Source organism: Chenopodium quinoa, unplaced genomic scaffold (assembly GCF_001683475.1).
Source record: "Chenopodium quinoa cultivar QQ74 unplaced genomic scaffold, ASM168347v1, whole genome shotgun sequence".
Classification (NCBI taxonomy): domain Eukaryota; kingdom Viridiplantae; phylum Streptophyta; class Magnoliopsida; order Caryophyllales; family Amaranthaceae; genus Chenopodium; species Chenopodium quinoa.
Window position 1 is genome coordinate 5,254,572 of NW_018744626.1, and position 23,084 is coordinate 5,277,655.

At 37.1% G+C, this 23,084-nt stretch overlaps 1 protein-coding gene across 1 annotated transcript; it reads right to left on the reverse strand.

Moving 5' to 3' along the window:
- Nucleotides 1-8,250: 8,250 nt before the first annotated feature.
- On the reverse strand, nt 8,251-9,946 carry LOC110700816. Its single transcript, XM_021878405.1, has 3 exons — nt 9,401-9,946; nt 9,131-9,302; nt 8,251-8,498 (listed from the first exon to the last, which is right to left on the reverse strand). Exons 1-3 carry the CDS (start codon nt 9,554-9,556, stop codon nt 8,455-8,457), a joined length of 372 nt encoding a protein of 123 aa, XP_021734097.1. The 5' UTR covers nt 9,557-9,946; the 3' UTR covers nt 8,251-8,454.
- Between the last annotated feature and the right edge of the window lie 13,138 nt (nt 9,947-23,084).

Consider the following 23,084-nt stretch of genomic DNA (forward strand, 5'->3'; position numbering starts at 1 on the left):
AGTCGGAGCAGGAGAGGCTCATTGAAGAGAATGAGCATGACTGTGCAAACCGGATGCAACGGGCGTTTTCCCTCATCCACCCGGAGGCGGACTTCACCGTCTGGGAACTCGCCTTCAAATATTCTGATCTTGCCATTCTGGCCGAGGAGGCGAATGAGCCGGGGCCCGGACCCTATGACGCTTGGGTTAGGGAGGAGATTGCGCGACGGCAGGCGGAGGCTGCTGAAGAGGAAGAAGTTGTTCCTGAATCCGACGCAGCCGCTCACTCTGATCCAACCCAGAACCAACCGGAAGAGGACCGGTTCACTGTTCGCCTGGAGTAGCAACTACTTCCCGGCCTGCGCGCCTTGCATTATCTTGTAATAGCACCGGATGAGATGGGCTAAGCTGTAATAATTTTTATTTTGAATATTAACATTTTCACCGGCTGAGCCGGCTTTTGAATGCTTTTTATGTTTCTGCACTTCAATACTAGAATTCTTGTTATTTTTTTATACATATTTCTGCGAGGATAACCAAAAGAACCCCGCTGGTAACACTACCGCTTGGGTCTTCGCAAACAGCAAAGAAATTTGCAAAGGTTGCCAAGAGGACCCCACCGGTAACACTGCCGTCTGGGTCTTCGCAAACTAGGCGAAGAAATTTGCAAGGGTTGCCAAGAAGACCCCACCGGTAACACTGCCGTCTGAGTCTTCGCAAACTAGGCGAAGAAATTTACTAGGGTTGCCAAGAAGACCCCACCGGGAACACTGCCGTCTGGGTCTTCGCAAACTAGGCGAAGAAATTTACTAGGGTTGCCAAGAAGACCCCACCGGTAACACTGCCGTATGGGTCTTCGCAAACTAGGCGAAGAAATTTACTAGGGTTGCCAAGAAGACCCACCGGTAACACTGCCGTCTGGGTCTTCGCAAACTAGGCGAAGAAATTTACTAGGGTTGCCAAGAAGACCCCACCGGGAACACTGCCGTCTGGGTCTTCGCAAACTAGGCGAAGAAATTTACTAGGGTTGCCAAGAAGACCCCACCGGTAACACTGCCGTCTGGGTCTTCGCAAACTAGGCGAAGAAATTTACTAGGGTTGCCAAGAAGACCCCACCGGTAACACTGCCGTCTGGGTCTTCGCAAACTAGGCGAAGAAATTTCGACCCAAAACCAAACCGGATGGCGTCTGGGTAATTGCCCCTGGATAGCGGTCTGGGTCTTTGCAAGCCAGGCGACTATCCATATGATATAGCTCGAATATACACTAAGTGCCAACATTAGATTCGGGAGCCAGTCGGTTTATACTGAATTACCGGTCGGGACTTCGCAAAAGAATCACGCCAGATTAGGATGTCCATTCACCGGTTGGGCTTTTGCAAGCATACCCCTGAATGAATTATGGCCTAGACCAAATGTTTTTAGGCCTGCTCTTAGAGAGTCAGGCGGCGGTATTGAGTACCGGCTGTTCTTCCAAAAAGTGAGCCGGCTGCAAGTTTGGGGTTGCTAGCCTGCCCTTTTTTGGTGCGAAGGATCGTCAGGCGGATTTGTCCGCCTGTGTGATCGCTTAGAAAAATTTACCACCCAAATGGGAGATGTTCTCTTCGATGAATTCACCCGTATGGGTGTCACCGGATGAAAAAATTAGTTACTGGTGCCGCTTGTGGTAGGCACAAGACATGGCGGCTGTATACAAAATTGAATGTAATTCTCATTTGTCCTTCCAAAAAGTGAGCCGGCTGCAAGTTTGGGGTTGCTAGCCTGCCCTTTTTTGGTGCGAAGGATCGTCAGGCGGATTTGTCCGCCTGTGTGATCGCTTAGAACAATTTACCACCCAAATGGGAGATGTTCTCTTCGATGAATTCACCCGTATGGGTGTCACCGGATGAAAAAATTAGTTACCACAACCGGATGTGCCAAAAAATAAGGCTTCAACCGCTTGACTGCTACGAATAAGGCCAACCCAAATTTTTCGATCATGGGGTACCGGAGCTCAGCATTTTTAAAGACATGGCTGATGAAGTACACCGGCAGCTGAATGCCGTCTCTCTCAGCGAGGAGAACGGCACTAAGGGCGTGATCAGAGACGGCTAGGTACATGTACAGAACCTCCCGGGGTAGGGGGCTCACTAGCCTTGGCAAAGAATGCAAGTGCTGCTTAAGCCTCTGGAATGCCGCCTCTGCTTCTTCACCCCATTCAAACCTTGACCTCTTCCTGATTGCCTGGAAGAAATAGAGGCACTTGTCACCTGACCGGCTGAGGAACCTCCCCAATGCCGCCAGACAACCGGTCAACTTCTGGACCTCTTTTACAGTGCGGGGAGACTTCATGTCAATTACCGCCTGTATTTTTTCCGGATTAGCTTCGATGCCTCTTTGGTCAATCAAGAATCCGATAAACTTCCCAGACTCAACACCAAATACGCATTTCTTTGGGTTAAGCATGACCCGGTGCCGCCTGAGTGTGGTGAAGGTTTCTCGCAGGTCTGCTAGGCGATCCGTCTATAGCTTGGATTTGACTATCATGTCATCGATATACGCCTCTACATTCCTGCCAATCTGGTTGATAAAAACGGTGTTTATCATGCGCTGGAATGTAGCCGGTGCATTCTTCAACCCAAACGGCATCACCGTATAGCAGAATAACCCCTGATCAGTGACAAAAGCCGTCTTCTCCTAATCTTTCTTCCAGAGGTATTTGATGGAAGCCGGAATAAGCATCCATAAAGCTCATTAACGCATGGCCGGCTGTTGAGTCGACTAGGCTGTCAATCTTTGAAAGCGGGTAGCTATCTTTTGGGCATGCTTTGTTCAGATCTGTGTAATCCACACACATCCGCCAAGTACCGTTCGGCTTCTTTACTAGAACGACATTTGCCACCCAATCCGGGTAGTAGCATTGCCTAATGAACCCAGCATCCAACAGCTTTTTGACCTCAGCCGCTGCCGCTTGAGATCTTTCTCCACCATGATCCCTCTTTTTCTGCCTAACCGGCTGCTTTTTGGGATCTACGGCTAGCTTGTGGACAGCAAGATCCGGGCTGACGCCTGGCATCTCTTCCACTTCAAAGGCAAAGATGTCTTTGAATTCCTTCAGCAGCTGGAGCAAGCCTTCTCCCAACCGTTCGAAGGCTACCGTCTCGACCTTGACTGTTCTTTCAGGACGGCTGTCATCTAGGATGACATCAAGGCAGTCACCAGCCGGCTGAGGTCGTTGGTCATCTGACCTTTCCCCGGCTAGTGATTGCTATTTCTCCTTTTTGACGGGTGCCAGTTGGTCCGCCTTTCTTTTCATACCGGCTGCCCTTGGAGCTGGGACTGCTGGGTCGCAGTTATCAATATCTATGGGCTCGCCCTGGCCGGCTGCACCCATAGTTGTCTTGACGTCAGAGAGATAGCACTCTCTTGCCGTCTTCTGGTCCCCGCTTAGGGCACCGACTGTACCATCATCCTTTTGAAATTTGACCAACATGAGGGACGGGATGATGACAGCCTTAGATGCGTTGAGGGTAGGACGGCCAAATATCATGTTGTAGGCGGACAGTTCCTCCACAACTAAAAACTTGACTATCATGTGGCGTCCTTGCCCCTTTTCACCCAGCCGGATCGGAAGATCTATGCTTCCGACCGGATGCACTACTCCACCCCCAAAACCGACTAGTGGGTGAGGAGCCTGGTGCATGTTACCGGATGTGTACTTGAGCTTGGTCAAGCACTGATAACTGATTAGGTCAGACGAGCTCCCGGTGTCTATTAGGATTCGGCCAACCTTCTGGTTGGCAACCTTGCATTCGATGACGATGGGGTCATCATGAGGCCGCCTGACCTTGCCCCGGTCCTTTTCAGAAATAAGGACCTCAGGAAAGATGTCTTTCGACGCCTGGCCCTCATCCACTGAGTTGACCAGCTTCCTGATGTTGTCTTTGGTGCCCCGGATGGTAGGACCCCCTTCGGCAAAACCGCCTGCTATTATGAAGATGGTCTCTTCATCCGTCTCGGAGTTTGCTGGGCCGGTTTTTGCCGCCTGCCCTTTCTTGGCCTGGGTATTACCCTTAGCCTTGGGTAGGTAGGATTTTAGGGGCCCCTTATCTGCCAGACGGTCCAATAGCCGCCTGAAGCTATAGCAGCCATCGGTGTCGTGGCCGACATCCTCGTGGTATTTGCAATACTTGCTCTTGTCCCGTTTATTCACGGGGCTTTTCATTTCAGCCGGTTTGTCGAGAGACATCCGGTCTTTGATTTCCAGGAGGATGGTGGAGCAATCTTTTGCGAACTCGTATTTGGGAGCATACGATTCTGACTTCCGCCTGATCTTCTGGGCCGGCTGTCCTGATCGGTCAGCTGCCCAGACCCCTTTTCTCTTTTCTTCCTTTCTTGCCGGCTGATGCTGTTGCCTGCTCTCTTTTTTGTCAGACTTTTTATAATCTGACGGCTGCTTGACAGCACATTGCTCCGTCGCCTGTATATAGGCTTCAGCTTCAATTAACGCCTCTTGGAGGGTAGCAACCCTCTTCCGGACGAGGTCAAACTTAAAGGTCGACCCATCCTTCAGACCTCGAAAGAAGTCTGTATAGGCCACTTTGTCTGATAGTCCTGGAATCTGAATTCTCATCAGATTGAACCGTCTGACGTATGACCGGAGGCCCTCCCGGTCGCCCTGTTGTATTGCCCCTAGGTCGAGGCTAGTCTTTTTGGCAGGAATATTCATTGAGAAATTTGACGTAAACAAGTACGCCAAAGTTCGAAAGCTGTTGATGCAACCGGCTGGTAGGTTACCAAACCACCGCTGGGCTATGCCCTTGAGGGTAGCCGGGAAGCATCGACACCAGACGGCATCATCTAACCCCTGGAGGTACATGAGGTTAGAGTAGGCCATTAGATGGTCTTCTGGGTTGGTGGTGCCGTCATAGGCCCCCACCAAAACATTCTTGATCTTAGGCGGCTGTGCCGCCTGGGTTATCTCTGGTGAGAACGCCGTTGGCTGTTCCCCCAAATTTAGCAGGCGCAGCTGCCAGTCCGTGGGTTGGAACGGCTGCTGCGCTTGCCCACCGAAAAGACCCGGTGACATAAAAGGGGATCCACCCAACCCATTCGGTGTGCCGAATAGGCCAGGCTGGATCACTTTGGGTCCAGACCGGGCAGAAGCTTCACCCGTCTGGCTCCCAAGGTTCGTTCTCGTACGCCTGTGTGAGACGTCATGGAAACTGTCCGGGAAGGTCGACGTTGAGGCCGACGCAGACGCCTGACCTCGCTTCTCTTGGAGAAATGTGCGGGCGTCTGAGAATGTTTTCTTGGAGCCATCCGGCTGTACGTGCCGGATGGCCTTTCGCAGCTCCCCTTAGGAAAACGGAGTCTGCTTGGATCAAACCTTAAGCCCTCCCCCTCCTTTGGCTTGGGATGAGGGGTAGGAACTCGTTCTTTGACCGCCTTCTTTCCAGAAGGCTTCTTGGCCGGCTGACCCTTCTTTGGAGTAGCTGACCGGATGAGGCTCTTGATCTCACCCTTGAAACTATTCATGAAAGACATGAGTTCGTTTCTTGTAACGGGGGCTGAGCCCTCCACCGTTTGGGAAATTCCAGCCGGTTGCCCGGCTGGGTTGCTGGGAGCAGCTTGGCTGATTTCCCGTTCTCTTCTATCTTTAGCACGAGGGTGCTTCATTCTGAAAGACCCATCCGGGGCCACATATGTTTCAATTTCGTCTCCACTTTCATGGTCCGTCTGGACCTCAGGCTCGACCACAGGCCGTTTGCCCTGATTCGGTGACACAGTATCAGAAGTCATCTTAGAAGTACTCTCCCCACAGACGGCGCCAAATGTTTCGGGGTTCTTTGATGTGTCCTGCGGGAGAGTTACAATTCCAAGAATGCCCTTCGACGCCTGTGCCTGCAAAATCACGAAGACTCCTGGGGGTAGGAGCTCCGCCTCCGACGATCAAGTTAGTAAAGATACGGGAGGTAGAATGCACGTAATGTAGAAGTTACTTCTCGCGTAATGGGAGAATTCTGCAATTAATATTGCTCGGGGTAAGTGTTTTTCTTTTTGAGGAGTATTCAATGTGAACAACAAATGTTCCAGCCCCCATTAATGAGGGTCCTTCCACTATTTATAGTGGGGAAGGGATGGTTTCCCTTTTAGGGTTTAGAGGACACGTGTCAGCAGAGGATTGGAGCCCTGCTGACCAACGGCTGGATGCCACGTGTCACTAGGCCATTGGGCCACGTGTTTAGGGTATTTTTACCCCAAACAGTTTTGTTGTAATAATGTCCAATTATGCAATTATAAATGTTCATTTATATATACACTTGTGTTTATGGAATTATAAGTTGTACATGCAACTTTTAATGATTATCACTGTTTTGTAGTTTCATTAATAATGTTCAGTTATGTAACTATAGATGATCATATATATTTTTACATATGGTAATTTTACTGTAATTGATCAAATGCATTATTGTAATTGACCATTATTGCTACTGTATTTGTTCATTTATTACATTTTTAATTATTGCAGTGGGAATAGAGGATGCTGTTATTTTTGAAGAAGCAAGTCACTTTGATTTTCGGAGGAAACAATTTCCTTCGGTAGATGATGCTTATGAAATATATAATGAGTATGCTTTTATGAAAGGTTTGGGATCAGAGTTAGGAGGAGTAAGAGGCGAAAGGATGGATCATTTTTTATGAAAGGATTTATTTGTTCTAATAAGGGGTTATAAAGATAATAAGTGTAGAAATATTAAATTCTATGAGTGACTTGATACAAGAACTGAATGTTTAACTTTTGTACAGTTTCCTATTGATCGTTAAGGTGTGTTTATGAACATATTCTAATATAGTTAGTGAATGATGGTTCAAAGTCGTAAAAAAATATTAGTATTATATATATACTATTTAAATGTTTGCTTTTGAACGATGTGATTTGTAATAATACTTTGGGAAACAAAAAGTTTATATCCTTCTTATTAAAATCAAATAGAAATTGTATATCACCAAAAATTAAACTATTGAATATTAAATATACAATTCAATTCTACACATATTGATGTTGCGCGAATCCATGCATTCTTGATTTCCTTATTTTTGTCGTCTGATCTTTCTTTTTTTTCCTTGCTAAATATCCACGATTCTTTGTTTAACTAATCGACAAAAACAAGATTTTTTTAGTTAGATTTGAGCAAGAATAAGTGTTGAAATGAACCAATTTTCATATGAATATGAAAATATAACAATTGAAATGATCGATATGGAAATGAATATATATTAATATATAAATGAACATATATATTTGTAGAATTGATCATCTATTAATATGGAATGAACAACTATTAATACAATAATGAACATATTTACATAATTGAATATGAAAATGTACATCTATTAATATATAAATGAACATGCATTAGTTTAAAAATGCCTATGAAAGATATCAATCGATGAACATGAAATATATACGTAAATAACACTTGAAGCTATCAATATGTGATTTATCATACATCCATCTGAAAAAAGACATATGTTGAAACTCAAAATTTAACCGAGCATGAAATATTTGAAGAAGATGACCAAAATATAAATATTTATCAAAATTCTAGTAATCGTATATTAATATGTGAAAACCATATACTTTTATGCGATTGAACATCTACCAAAATACAACCGAATATTCATCTAAAATCACTTTCCACTCCAAACTATGAAAAAGAATGACATTTATATATACAATGACTATGTAGTAATAATTTTCCACTCCAAACTATGAAAAAGAATTAACATTAATACAATGACTATGTTGTGATATATAAATGTAGTAATATATTTATATTAATCATCTGTTAACATGTGAATGATTGTATACTAGTATAATCAAGTTTAATTGCTTCTTAATGGGTTTTGTCTTCTTGTTCTTTGTTGTAGTTGCTGATTTCTTGACCATTGATTCTTGGGTTGTTCCCTTTGGACCTCCGGGTATACACTTGTATGAGTCAAGTCATACAAGTTCAATCAATCTTAACCTTTTCAGTAGAGACATAGAAGGTTAGTACAATTGTACAACCCTGGTAAGTCCAGCTTTAACATGTTTTACATGTAATAGATTCAAGTATTTCCTCGATTTAATTATTATTCAAGTGTGTCACTTAACATTTTCAATTCTTAATATCTCGTACACTTGTATGAATTTATTAATATGAACTATTATGAAATATGAATCAAAACACATCAAGGAATGAACAAAAGATTAATTCTTACATTCTCATACACAGAACAAGTAATGTTGCAAACTTGTAGTGCTTGTCTTTAAGGACACGAAACTCAAATACAGAATGCCATCAATAGTATCATATCATCATTACACGACATAAATTCCACAAAAGATGTAACCAAACATGAGACGATAAGATATCAAATCCGTACAGCGTGTAATGCAACACACAACGTGACAGAGTCACCATACAAACAAATTGTGATCAGCTATCTATTACATTCTCTGCTCTCGAATTGCAGCTCGATCCCTGACGTTACCTACAAGTATCATAGATATGGATTAGATTTACAACAGTTTGACATTTCAAAATTTTGCAATGGGCTTGACATTTAAATTAATTTCTTCCATTGACAGAAGAACAACAATTGAATTTTATACTTTGTAAGCAAAAGTTTAAAATGCTTAAAGGTTGATTAGAAGAGCCAGCTTGTAGCACATGTACTAGGGATGGGCGCAAATCAAAGATTACTATCTTTGGGTCACGAAACAGCGACAGTAACTGTTTCGTTACTGTCATTGACTAAGCCAAGCAACGGGGGGGGGGGGGGGGGGGGCGGAATCTTAATTAGGAATCAACACTTCTAATCCATTGGCTCAATGGGTGTATGATTGGTTGATGTATCTGGGAAAGGAATGTGAGAAGAATGATTTTTTTTTTACTAGTCTAGACTCTAGAAAACTAGAACCGAAAACAAATGAGGTAAGGAATAAAAATTACAATTAAAAATAAATAGATAACAGTTAAACACACAATAACCATTTGTAACATTAATAAATTCATATTTCATAATAGTTCATATTAATACAAATTCCACAAAAATACAAATAAAGAACAATAACTCTTCATAATATAAAGAAAGAAAAGTGTAAAGATAGTTAGTAAATTTACCTCTATTGTAAATTAACCCGACACTGTGAAGGTGATTCAACAACTCTGATTTAGGTACCGTAAAAGGAAAAGAGTTGATTCTTAATGCTAGTTCTCCATAGGTAGCTGAAAATGCAGTGGGAAATAGCGCCAGTAATTCGTCATCAAGATGATCAAAAGAAGAACTTTGGTGCTGCAAAATAGGGAAAATATGTTAGCTTTTTACTAAAAATAAAATAAAACAATTATATCTAAGATATTATTTTTATACCATTATTTTATAAATATTACCTTATCAAAATAATGATGATAACAATATCTGATATATTGCATCAACATACGATTGTGCGGTCCTCCGGATCTATTATATACCATTCGTAACGGATGATAACTAGCAACTGGTATCTTATTCACCCAGTTATCGACGCGATATATGGAGTAATTCATCTTGAAAACACTCCAAAACAGTGGAGAATGACAAATGAAGTAAGAGAGTATCCTATTAAAATAAAAACATAAATAACATGAGACAGTGTTTGGAAAATCTATATTTCATTAAATACATAGAATTTCTACTTGGGGTTGGAGGAATGCTTGTAAAATTAGGATGCAATTGTTGATGGCTTCTTGCAGAATAAGTGCGTGGTGGGAAAAAAAAAATCAATTTATGGTGGTTATAATGGCTTATTGGGCACAATTTAAAAGTCCCATGGTGTCAGTGTTTGGAACAAGTTAAATATTCTTAAGCACACATCATTGATGGGATTGTCCCTAGCAAAGTAGATAACTCAAGCTAGACTAGTCAGATTTGATGCTTGCTGTTATGTTAAAACAGTTGAGTTCATGTCAATAAGCATTGTTATGGCATGATTTATAGTTGGATTGGAATTAATACTCTTGTTGATAAAAGCATTTTCCAGTGGTTGAGAGAAATAAAAAATGAAGTTTAATGTTGCCGTTAGAAGCTAAGACAAGTTATGATTTGTTTTCAAGAATAACCAAATTTTGGTGTCATTAGAAATTCTAAATATTATATGAATTTCAAACAGGGAAATACATAATCACTTTTATATCCAACTAATTAAAACTCAAATCTAAACAAGATGAAGATGGTAACTTACACTACTTCTCCAACATCATTAGAGATTGACATGTTAGGCAACTCGTTAAACAACAAGATGTTACGATCACTTCTATAACCAACTGCGGCATCGTTAACGAAGTTGACAAATTCTCGCAAATCGTTACGAATTCCAACAACATCACCTACAAATAAAACACAAATTACTTTAAATGTAATACTACATTCCATTTTGTTTGAAAATTTTAATCTTTATTACAAACATAAATAAGTAATACCTTGATTATTGGGAGGATCAGAGAGCTTGAAAGAAGTTCCCTTAATGTATAATCAGTTACGATTAAAACCTAAGGGTGTTTGTTGTTGCTGGCATAGGGTTAAACTCTCAGCAATTTCCCTAGCTATTTGGATTAACATTGGCCCAGCAATAATAACATTGTTAATCGCATCTAATCTCCATAATCCACTACTATTTTGTATTTGTTCTCTAATCCAATCATTTAATTGAACCCCAACAAAATTACCGACGCACAAAACCAATTCACCTTGTTGGAAACCTACTACGGGGTAGAAATAACATGCATTTCTATTTCTCATCCTTTGCAAAGCCTCATTCTTATCCATTATTTTACAACTCATTTTTTTTTTGCTTATTTTCTTTCCCCTACATTCTAAAATTAGATTACAAACTAAAATACCATTTCCATCAGTCTCTCCAATTTCATAAGGAATATTAAATGTATATTCCTTATTTTTATAGAATCTCACCTTCACAAAAAAAAGTTCCACATCGATCATAAGATATCACAAAAAAAATAATAAATAAATAAAAAGGAAAAATTATACCAGTGAAGCTTGGGTAGTGATCCATACTTGTCCATAATAAATGTCTTTCTCTTTGGAAATAAACTGCAATTAACAAAATTTTTGTAAATAGATCTACATAATTCTTTAGCAAATAGTATTACAAGAGAATTTCTACAATATTAGGACAAAATCAGAACAAAATAGCAGCATTTGTTGTGAATGACAAAAAAAAAAAAAAAAAAAAAAAAAAAGAATAAAAAGCTCTTTAAGCTCAAAATAAACCATGCCATATTTCTTATGTTAATCAGAACCATTGTGAGTTGATTATTTTAACTAGAGAAGGATCAAAGTTCGCAAACCGGGAGCATAACAAAAATGTTTAACTTGTTTATATAAGAATATTAATTAGTGAGTACAATCGAATATGATTCATCACTCATCCGACCTCATTGCTTCAAACAACTCAAGAATAATTCATCATAATTTGCTTAGCCATTTCAAATTCTAATTCAAACAACTTGAAGCAAAAATTGCTATCAAACAACTCAAGAATAATTCATAATTTTCTCAGGCATTCCAAATTCTAATTCAAACAACTTGAAGCAAAAATCACACAAATCCACGGAGAAAATTAGTTCCATTTCACAAAACTCAACTTCAAATCTCTATAAATCCAAAGATTTAGTTTAATATTCAAACAAAAAGTTGTACACATATATACAAAATCAAAGTCAAAATTAGTAATCTGACCAAACCGTGAAGTATACTGTACAAAAACATAACAAAAAAATTATTACTAGTAAAATGAGACACTTTAGAAAGCACACGTGCATTGATTAATTAATTGAGACACTTTGCAGTAGTTTGTTAAGTCTAATTATGGATTAACAACTACTTAGGCATGCACATATATACGATGATTTAACACATTACCTCAGAAACTGCTTGAATAGAGGAGAAAGCTCGGAAACTACTTCAGTGCAGGAGAAATCTCAAAGGCCGATTCAATGGAGGAGAAAGCTCAGAAGTCGCTACCCAACAACACACACTCACTCGTAATTAGGGCTGGCAAAAGCTGACCCGACCCGACAACCCGACCCGAACCCAACCCGAAATAAATGGGTTTTGATAGAGATTTTCAACCCGTTTATGTAATTGGTTCAACCCGAACCCGACCTGAAGTTAAATGGGTCGGGTTCAGGTTGAAAATCCCAACCCGAAACCAACCCGCATAAACCCGTTTATTTAATTGGGTCGGTTTCAGGTCGGGTCAACCCGAACCCAACCCGCTTAACTTAAAACCCTAATTTTAAAATATGGGCCAAGCCCAAATTATCTAACCCTAATTCCCTCTTTCTCTCGCCGCTTTCTTTCACTCAAACTCTCTCTCTTCTCAGTTTCTCTCTCTTCTCTCCTCTCTTTTCTCTCTCTAACTCTTGAAGATTGAAATAAAAATGCTTGAACCTTGAAGATTGAAGCTTCATCTCAAACATTCTGAAGGTAATAATCCTATTATTCGATTTTTTATGAGTTTGTTTGCTCATGAGTCATTTGTTTATGCAATTTCCTTGATTTGGTTATGCAATTTTCAGATTTCTTTGATTTTTTAATGCGATTTTTTGCTATTATGGTTTATGTATGCTTTGTTTATGTGATTTAATCATTTAATGTTGTTCGTTTGTTATTTTCTTACTCTGCAATTTCTTTCGAAGATTTGATTTGTTATTTACTTATTTTGCGATTATTTGCGATTTGTTTATGCGATTTTTTGCCCTGATTTGATTTTCTTACTCTGCAATTTCATGAGTTTGATTCTTTATGTCATGACTCATGAGTTTATACTTCTGTTTTTCATGTTTTATCTTTTATGCCATGAGTGTAATTCTTTTTTTAATTTATTCACAGATGGCTAATAGCCCTAATCCTGATGAACCCATTGATCTTCCGGATTCTGATTCAGATGATGAAGTTTCTGATTCTCATCAAACGGAATCAAAGAAGAAAACCTCTAATGTCACCTCGCTGAATAAGCCTGGAATTCATTTCAAGCGCCAACGAAAGCTCACTTCAGATGTGTGGGCAAATTTTGAATTCCTTGATAAACCTGACGAACAAGGTAACATCATTTGCAAGTGTAAAAAATGTGGGCAGAAATATAATGCTGAAAGTAGGCAAGGAACTGGTAATTTAAAACGCCACATTAAGAAATGTAAAAAAAGGACCTTTAAAGATGTGGGTCAGATGATTATTGATTCAAGCAGTTCTGGTTCTATGATGAATAGGGTTCCTACAATTGATTATGATATTGTTCGTGAGATGTTGTCTATTGCTGTGGTGAAACATGATTTGCCTTTTCAGTTTGCTGAATATAGTGCTGTTAGGAAGTTGATTAATTACATAAATCCTGATGTTAAACTTGTGTCTCGAAATACTTTGAAGGCTGATGTTCTGAAAATGTTTAAGAGGGAAAAAGATAAACTTAAGGAGGAGTTGAGTGTAGTTAAGGGTAAAATTTCTCTTACATCTGATTGTTGAACTTCAATTACTACTGATGGTTACATGTCTTTGACTGCCCATTTTGTTGATAATCAATGGAATTTGCAAAAAAAAATTCTGAACTTTCGTTTTTTGCCTCCACCTCACACCGGTGTCCATATGTCTGACCATGTCTATGATTTTCTTAAAGAGTGGGGTATCCAAAAGAAAATCATGTGTATTACTCTTGATAATGCTTCCTCTAATGATGTGTTTGCTGATGTAATTAAAAATGAACTTGATTTGGTATGTGGGGGGGATTATTTCCATGTGAGGTGTTGTGCACATATCCTAAATTTAATTGTGCAAGATGGGTTAAAAGAAATTAATGAGGCTGTTGTTAAGGTGAGAGAAACTGTGAAGTATTGTAAAGGGTCTCAGGCTAGAAAGCAACGTTTTTTGACTTGTGTGGCACATGTTGAACTAGACTCAAGTAGAGGATTGAGACAAGATGTCCCTACTAGATGGAATTCAACTTATTTGATGTTAGAGAATGTTTTGTACTACAAAAAAGCTTTTCTTCATTTTCAAAAGGTTGATGCCAATTACATTCATTGTCCAACAAATGAGGAGTGGGGGAGAATAGAGAAGTTATTTAGATTTTTGAAGGTCTTTTTTGATGTGACAAATGTTTTTTCGGGTACTAATTATCCTACCGCTAATGTATACTTCCCAAATGTGTTGAAAATCCGTTTACTCTTGAAAGAGGAGCTTGAAAATTCTGATAACTTCATGCATAAGATGGCAGCAAGAATGAATGAGAAATTTGCTAAATATTGGACCAACTTTAGCATAATCATGGTTGTGGCTGTTGTTTTAGACCCTCGATTTAAGTATGAGTTTGTGGAGTGGGCTTTTAAGAAGGTGTATGGGGAAATAGAGGGTACTAATGAGTTGGTGAAGTTCAAGGAAAGGTTGGATTATTTATATGGTGCTTATGTGACTGAGGCTTCCACAACAACACCACGAACAAGGCGTCGTTCTTCTAGACAGCCTAATGAAGAGCAAGTTGATGTTGCTTCTGATTCTTTTATGATGGTAACTGTGAACACTTGCTTTTTGTTTGATAATCAACTTTAAATTCTGTTTTTTGTATGCTTTATTGTAATTTTTGTTTAAACATCTTTTAGGACTTTGATAACTTCTCTTCTAGCAAATCATATGTTGCTGCTAAATCTGACTTGCAAATCTACTTGGAAGAGCCATTGATTCCTCGTGCAACCAACATTAATATTCTATATCATTGGAAAACAAATGTTGTGAGGTATCCAATTCTTTCAAAGATGACAAGGGACATCCTTGCAATCCCTATTTCAACAGTAGCTTCAGAATCTGCCTTCAGTACTGGTGGTCGAGTTTTGGACTGCTATAGAAGCTCTTTGAAACCAAACACAGCAGAAGCTATCATTTGCCTCAAAGATTGGACTTTTGGTGAAGGTATGAAAATAGTTTATGTATTTAAAATTACAATTTTTTTGTTTTTTTTTTGTACTATTTTATTTATGCTTAAGGCTGAAATTAACTTTTGTATGTATTCTTTTGGTTGTAGCTAATATGGATCCGCAATTGCAAGATTTATGTGGAAAAATCATGGCCATGAAAGTCAACGATGATGTGGGGGATACTCCCAGCCCCAGCCCTCCACAAAGTGCACCAGAAAGTCCTACTGTCATGGAGAGTCAAACCTGATTATGTTGTTAATTTCTTCTAAAATTAGTTGATGAAACTGTTACTGTTATTTTGGACATGTATTTGGTTTTCTAGTTGAACTTTTATTTGCCTACTTGGAAGTATTTTGGACATGTAACTCTTGGAAATATTTTGGACTTGTTGGCTAGCTACTTTTCAAGTTTTAGTTGTTGTTGTGAGTGTATGAAACTATGAAGTATGGACAATGCACTAATGCAGCAGGATTTTCTTGAATTATGTTGTTAAGTTATGTTTGCTTGAATTATGTGTTGAATTTGAAGTCTTGAATACTTGAATCTTACAGGTTAAAGAAATTAGTCAAATTACAGGTTAAAAAAATTACAGTATAAAGAAATTAGTAAATTACAGGTTTTTATTTTATTTTTTTTTAATTAAAAAAAAATCAGATTTAGGCGGGTCGGGTTCAGGTCGACCCGTTTATAATCAGGTCGGGTTCAGGTTGGTTATTTTGACCTGTTTAAGTAAACAGGTCGGGTTCAGGTTGGGGGGTCCTGACCCGTTTATGTAAACAGGTCGACCTGAACCCGACCCGACCCGACCTTTTGCCAGCCCTACTCGTAATAGAGAAAGAGATAGAGAAAGAGATAGAGAAAGAGATAGAGAGATGAGGTTTTTAGAAAAGATAAGGGAGAAAGAAAAATTTGTTGAATTCACAGTCAAGTAATAATATTAAGGAAATGTTGTACTTGTAAGAAAGAAATGAAAAAAATAAAAAGGAGTGATGGAGAAAGTTGGCGTGGAAATTGGTTAATTGGACCGTTGGTTGAATGAGCTTATTAGAACTCCAAGTTGGTTGCAATATATATATAGACTAAAGAGGAGTGTTGGAATATACTTGTACAGGTTAGTAGTATAAGTTTAGTAGTGTACTAGTATAGGTTTAGTATTATATAAATACATGTAATAGTAATTTGTATCGAACTCTTTCATTCTATGGTTCTACCAATATTAAGGTACTCTCTTTTCTCTCTTCCAAGATTCTGATAGAAGCAAACTTCTACCATGACTTCTCTTCACTTCCTCCATAACTTTCTTCCACCATAAATGTATATTTCAACATGGAATCAGAGCGCGTTGATTCCTCTCATTCATTCTGCGTTTTTTATTCTTCTTCAATTTCAAGATTCTTCATCTCATTTTTCTGATTTTTCGTTTGGAATTTCTTGCTCGTAATTTCCTTAATTCTTACTCGAAATTCAGCACACTACAAGAACAAAGGCTATTTCCGATGGTAAAAATCCATCGAAAACACCCAAAAACCGTCGGATTAGTGATTTTCGATGGTTTTCCGTCAGAAAAGTGTTGTTGGAAACATCTTTGTCGGAAATCTGCACTTTTCCGACGAAAATACCATCGGAAATCACTTTTCCGATGGTTTTTAAAGGCCATCAGAAAATACCGATGGCTTAAACCATCGGAGATTTCCGATGGCCAGATGAACCGTCGGAGATTATCGACGGCTAAGCCATCGGAAATGCCACCAGAAATTTTTTTAAAAAAACACTGCTCCCCCTCCACCACCCACCGTAACCCTAAACCCCACCCCTGCCAAGCCCTAGACACCAAATTACCCACTCAGGCTACCCACCCACCCTAAACCACCAAAACCCACAAAAAACCACCCTAAACTTAAACCCACTACCCACACCCACGCAACTAGATCCACACCATACCAACCTCCCCAAACCTCCTTTGTAACCACAGCAGCCCCACGCACACGTACACCAAAAAAAACCTAACTGCCACCACTAGTACTCGCTGCTTCCACCACAACCAAGGGATCCAACCGTAGCTGCAACCAAAAACAAGAAAAAAAAAACGAAATCCCCAACAAAAATGAAAGAAAAGGAACGATTAAAAAACAAACCTTCATAATTTCAAGAAAATTGGGTTTACATGGTCAAATTAAACCACGAAAACTCCAGATCTGGAATTTTTATGGTTGGATTTGGCCAAAAACCCCCGAAAAAAAAACCACCAACGATGTTTGTTTTCTTGTAAAATTTGCTATAAACAATTGATGAACTGAAAATTTGATAATTAAAGTGGGATAAACAAGAAAGAAAAGAATAGAAATGAGAAAAAAGAGGAGAGAAAAAAGATGAAGGGGCGCAGAGTGGGGAAATGAGAGGAGAGTGAGTGGAAAAGAGAGGAGAAAGAAAGGGAAATGAGAGTTAAAGGGGGCGGCTGGCTCTTTAGTAGCATTAGGGTTTTTTTTTTATTTTGTTTATATAATTTCCGACGGAATTTTAACAAAAGCCATCGAAAATTTCCGTTGGTTTAAAAACCATCGAAAATAATTTATTTTTTGATGGCTTTAGACCATCGGATATTTCCTATGGCTTAAAACCCATCGGAAATTTCCTATGGCTTTTTAAACCAACGAAAATTTTATATTTTCCAACGGTTTTTAAAACTATCAGAAATTTTCTATGGCTTAAGCCATCGAAAAAGCCCTTGGAAATACGATTTCTGATGCTTTTAAAGGCCGTCGGAAATTTCCAACGGCGTGATCTATCGGAATTCAAAAACCATCGGAAATTTCCGATGGCTTTTAAAACCATCGGAAATTATATATTTTCCGATGGTTTTAGGTGGCCATCGGAAGGAACCCATCGGAAATAGCGTGTTTACTAGTAGTGGCAATTGGAGGATTAATTCACGTAATTGTCTTCCATAATCACTTACAATTTGTTTTTCGAACCAAAAATCAAACAAATTTTTGATTCTTGAATTTTACCCAAATTTCTAGGGTTCTTCCAATTTTTCACTCTTTAATGTTCGAATTTGAACATTTTTTGACAATTTTCTGGTGGATTTATGGGTGTTTTTTTTTGAAGATTTTCGATCGATTTTCTAGGCTTGCAAGTTTAGGTTATGAACTTTAGTTCGATTGGTTTGAAGAATTTCGATCGATTAAGTTGTTTCATGTTCTGGGCTTAGAAATTAAATATTGTCTCGGATTAAAGTTTCTTGGTTTTGCCGCCGAAATTACAATGAAGCAATCAGTGAAATTTAGTTTCCGGATTTCTTGACGTTAGGTGGTAAAAAACAATTTTTAGAATTTTTTTTGGGTTCTAAAATAAAAGTTTTAGAAGTTTTGGTGGTAAAATACCATTATTTGATTTTTTTGGTGGTAAAAGTCAAAATTTTCCTATTTTATTTTTGGAATATTTTAGAAAATATCTTTTTCGATAAAATATCAAGTTTTAAGTTAAAAAGATTTGTTAAAATAAACTTATCTTTTAATTTGGAAAATCAGTTTTTGGAAAATAACTTTTAAATGTGTGTTTTACTTGGTCAAGACGGTTGAGAAAAGTAAGGAAGCAGTAAAACACTTCCTGTGAAAGTGGGGAGGTATGGTTTGCTTGCTGCCCAACATCCCACAACTTGCACTTCTTAAGGAAGTTGTGACTTAGTGGAGATGAGGCACGACATAAGTAACTTCCTCTCCTCTCTATAAATAGATTTGGTTTTCTATTGAAAAGAACACACTTGAGCATTACAATCTTTCTAGTTTTCGAAAAGAGTCATAATCCACTTAAGTCCTTGAGTGTCTTAGTACTTAGCGTTAGAGTTAAATCTTGAGTTGTATTGGGTTAGAGTTTGGGTAAACTCTAAAGTGTTTATTGCTTAGAGTGAAGCAAGGAGAAAGAGAGAGTTGAGAGTGTTCAACTGGTTGAGGGATTAGTTGAAAGGAAATCGAGTTCATTGAGGAACTTGAGTTAGAGTCTTAGTTTGTAATTAATAGGTTGTATGCCCTATTATAATTAAGAGTTGAGTTTAAAATTCCTTGTGGTCGTGGGTTTTTTTTTCTTTATTAGGGCCAAGAAGTTTTCCACGTAAAATCTCTCTTTGCACTTTAAGTTTTCTCTTAGTTTCTGTATAGATTCCGCAAAAATTACCCTATTTCCTCTATAATACAATTCACCCCCTCCTCTTGTATTGTTCATTCGATTCAACATGGGAAATAAATAAAAACGAATTTTTAGTTGTCACGTGCAATGCACATGACTTTTTTTGGCCGAAAAAAAAGGTCAATGGACAAAATTCGATCAAAGGACCCTCAGCACGACCCAAGTGCGATAAAAAGACCTTTTTATGCCACTTTATTTTATTTTCTTTATTTTTTTTCTTTTTATAAAAGATAGTTTACAACAAAAAAAGACCTACAAGGTTGATGGTAACTCATAATCTCATTGTTGATGTAGTCATTAAAATGGTAGTTTGATTTTAAATTTTAAACTAGTATTACAAAGTAGAAACAAGAGCTAACAACCCTGATAAAAGCTTTAATCTTATACTTCCTTCGTATTTTTATAGTTGCAAAACACACTTTATAACGTTATTTAAGAAAAGTGGACCTCACATGTTATAATACATTTAAAAGGTTATTAGGAGTGTAATCAAGTGGGCCATGTGCTTTAATTAAAGATAATAGTACAATTTTCACCATAAAAACATTCCTTTTATGGTGTGTTGCAACTATTATGACATTTTCATTTTAGGGAAGTGTTGCAACTATAAAAAAACGAATCCGAGGAATTACCACTTAAAACAAAGAATCACACATTGTAGTAATTATTCACAACGCACATGCTACAAAATGTACAATGTCATAGACTGATAATCATGAAGTAGCTTAATGACTAGCGGATAGTATTCACACAAACAAACAGAGATGAATTTAAAAAGGAAGATTATTGTTTGGAATACCTTTGATTGATGAATTTGAAGTTTGAGCAAATGATAATTAATATTCCCTCTGTCCTATACTTACAGATAAATAACTCTAAAAGTACGTTTTTTAAGGAGGATAGAAAAAGTAGAGGAATATTGTATGGAAAAGTTTAAAATGAAAAATGTTGCATGAGGATAATAAAATGTAGAGAATATTGTATGGAAAAGTTAAAAAGTAAATAATAATTGGGCATGTGTGTGTGTATTTTTTAGGTATGCGTGTATTTTGTATGGAATGTAGAGAATATTGTATGGAAAAGATAAAAAGTAAAATGTAGAGTAATAAATGATTTTTTAGGTATGTGTGTATTTTGTACAAAAAAAAAAAAGAAAAAGTAATGATTTTTTAGACATGTGTGTATTTTGTATTAAAAAGCTAAAAAGCAAATAATAATTGGGTGTTATTTACTTATTTTTAGTAATAGTAGCAATATTTTAAGACACCCAAAATAATATATATTTGCCAGCTCAAATTATATTGAAATGTGAAGTGTGAACACTAAACAACCAACATCAGTTACCTTCCAAGGACAATGATTGGAAAACGACATGTTCTAGTATCAAAATTATAACATGAATGCAATGAGTACTCAGATCAGTACCTAAACTTTTTCAGTGTAGGCCATTGGAGCATTGTCTCATTCTCATGGCAAAGAATTGACCTTCGATCCATTATCAATAATGTTTCTGAAAAGAGTGTTAAAACCCGAGTTTTCCGACAAAGGAGACAACTTAGTAAGCATGCATGTAAAATAATAATGAGGCAAAAGCTTGACCCGTCTCACATCATGGGACAACTTATATAGGTTTACAATCCTAGGTAAATAACCCTAATATCAAAGATAAGATCAAATATTTTCATAAACTATCTTATGCCAACTATACAATATACATTATTCCTAATTAACAATGCAACTCAAGTCAAATATGGAAAATTGGAGCAATAAAAATGATATCTCGAGCTTAGTGGAAGAGGGGTTGGTGGCTTGAGATTTGATTATCTTAAATCAGCTTATTGAATCAAATCTATATCTATATCTATCTATCTATATATATACTAAAATAACTACCGCTGATATCATCACTGTCTACGTGCCACTTTTTTATTTAATTTTTTCCCTCCAAAATGCATGGATGATGTCATATTTATTTTCCTTTTTAAGCTACCCTATTTAACATAGCTCTGAAAATATATTCCATTTGAGTTTTTAAATTTTAAATATTGGATTTTCTACACATATTATGCTATTTAGTTATTTATAAGTTGTTAACAATAGTTAATAATATAATTTAACTAGATGAAGCACGTACGATGCACGATTTGTTTGAGTTTTTATTTTTTTATTAATTTTTTTTTTGTATTTATGTGCTAAAATTTGTTACATATTTTGATAAAATTCCTAGTATAAAAAGATAATATATTATATTTAATTAATTTAAACTTAAAAATATCATTCGCCAGTTTTGCTTGCGTGACAATTGAATTAATTAATTTTAAAAAAAAAATCTCTTATTTTATTGGCTACAACTAAAATTTTATAATGTTACATGGCGCACTAAGAAAATTAAATCCTACATTTTTGTCTATAACCTCGGGAAAAAATTCCCCTATATATATATGTGTGTGTGTGTGTGTGCGCGCGTGTATATATACATACATATATATATATGTGTGTGTGTGTGTAGATTGAAGTATGCACTTTTGGGAATTGTATATTCATATTTAATTAGAAATTAGTTAGGAAAATGAGAAAATAGTTATTTTCTTTCAGTATGTGTTAAAATTCTATAATTCAATTCTTATTTTAAAACCGTGCATCGCACGGGGTTAATCTAGTAATTTAGTAAGAGTATTCACCACTAGAATACTTGTTTGTACTATACAATTAAATTTTCTCTAAATAGAATATAATCATAGTGTGTAAGGCCCGAGAGAGAGGGATAGCTCAAGTAATTAGAGCTTCCCTCCCGGTTTCAGGAGATCTTGGGATCGATTCTCACCCCCGCCCTTGTGGCTCTCTAAACACCAAAAAAAAAAATAGTGTGTAAGGCCCCGTTCTCTTCACCTTAATTTTGCTGAACTGAAATTATTTTTATTGAAACAAAATTATATTTGCTCAACTTAAATTATTTTTACTGAACTTAAATTAATTTTACTGAATTGAAATTATTTTTGCTGAATTGAAATTATTTTTACTGATTTTCTATTATAATTCTTCTTTAAAAAAACTGAATTTTACTGAAGTGAAATTATTTTTACTGAACTGAACTTAATTTTCCTGAACTAAACTTATTTTTACTGACCTGAATTTATTTTTACTTAACATTATTTTTTAAGGTGAAGAGAACAGGGCCTAAGTATACTTGAGCTCATCTATTCCACCAAACATTTGCTCATGCACGTGTTGTAGGCACATATATCTTCCACTTCTATCTATATACTATCCCTAAACAGGGTACACTAGATCCATGGCTGACACGTGTCCCTATTTTAGTATAGTTTAGTTTAATAGAGATTTTGATTTAATTTCAAATTAATTTAATATGAAAATCCTAGCACATATATACAACAAATAAATAAGTAATGGTCTGAATTTTTGTGTTTAATCCTTTTGACTTTAATTTATTTTAAGAAAATAAAGAAAAAGAAATGCATGCATCAAAATCTAAAAGTTGAAATTTTGGCAATGTCCAAAATTATATATAGTTGTTCGAAAAAAAAACAATTAATTTCCGTTTACATGTAATGACTAAAGTATATATATAGGTGAATGCCTAAAACAGAAACAAATTACGAAAATACACCTTTCTCTCCTGCTTGTTCATTACACCTAGTTTGTTCAGAAAATCACTCGAGGGAGGTTTTGGATCATCGTAATAAACAAATCAAGGCTATATATTTTTGACTGTACTATTGACTACAAACAACAAAAACGTTAAATTTTCTCAACAATCATAGTTTTTAGAACCCCAAGGTCGAAAATTCAGTATGAATGAATCCGTGAAGAAATTTGATCAACCCAATTCATAATAGATGTTGTGGACAAATTGTTGGTCACTTTAATGAACAAATTGGAGAAAAATTTGATAATGGGTGATTAT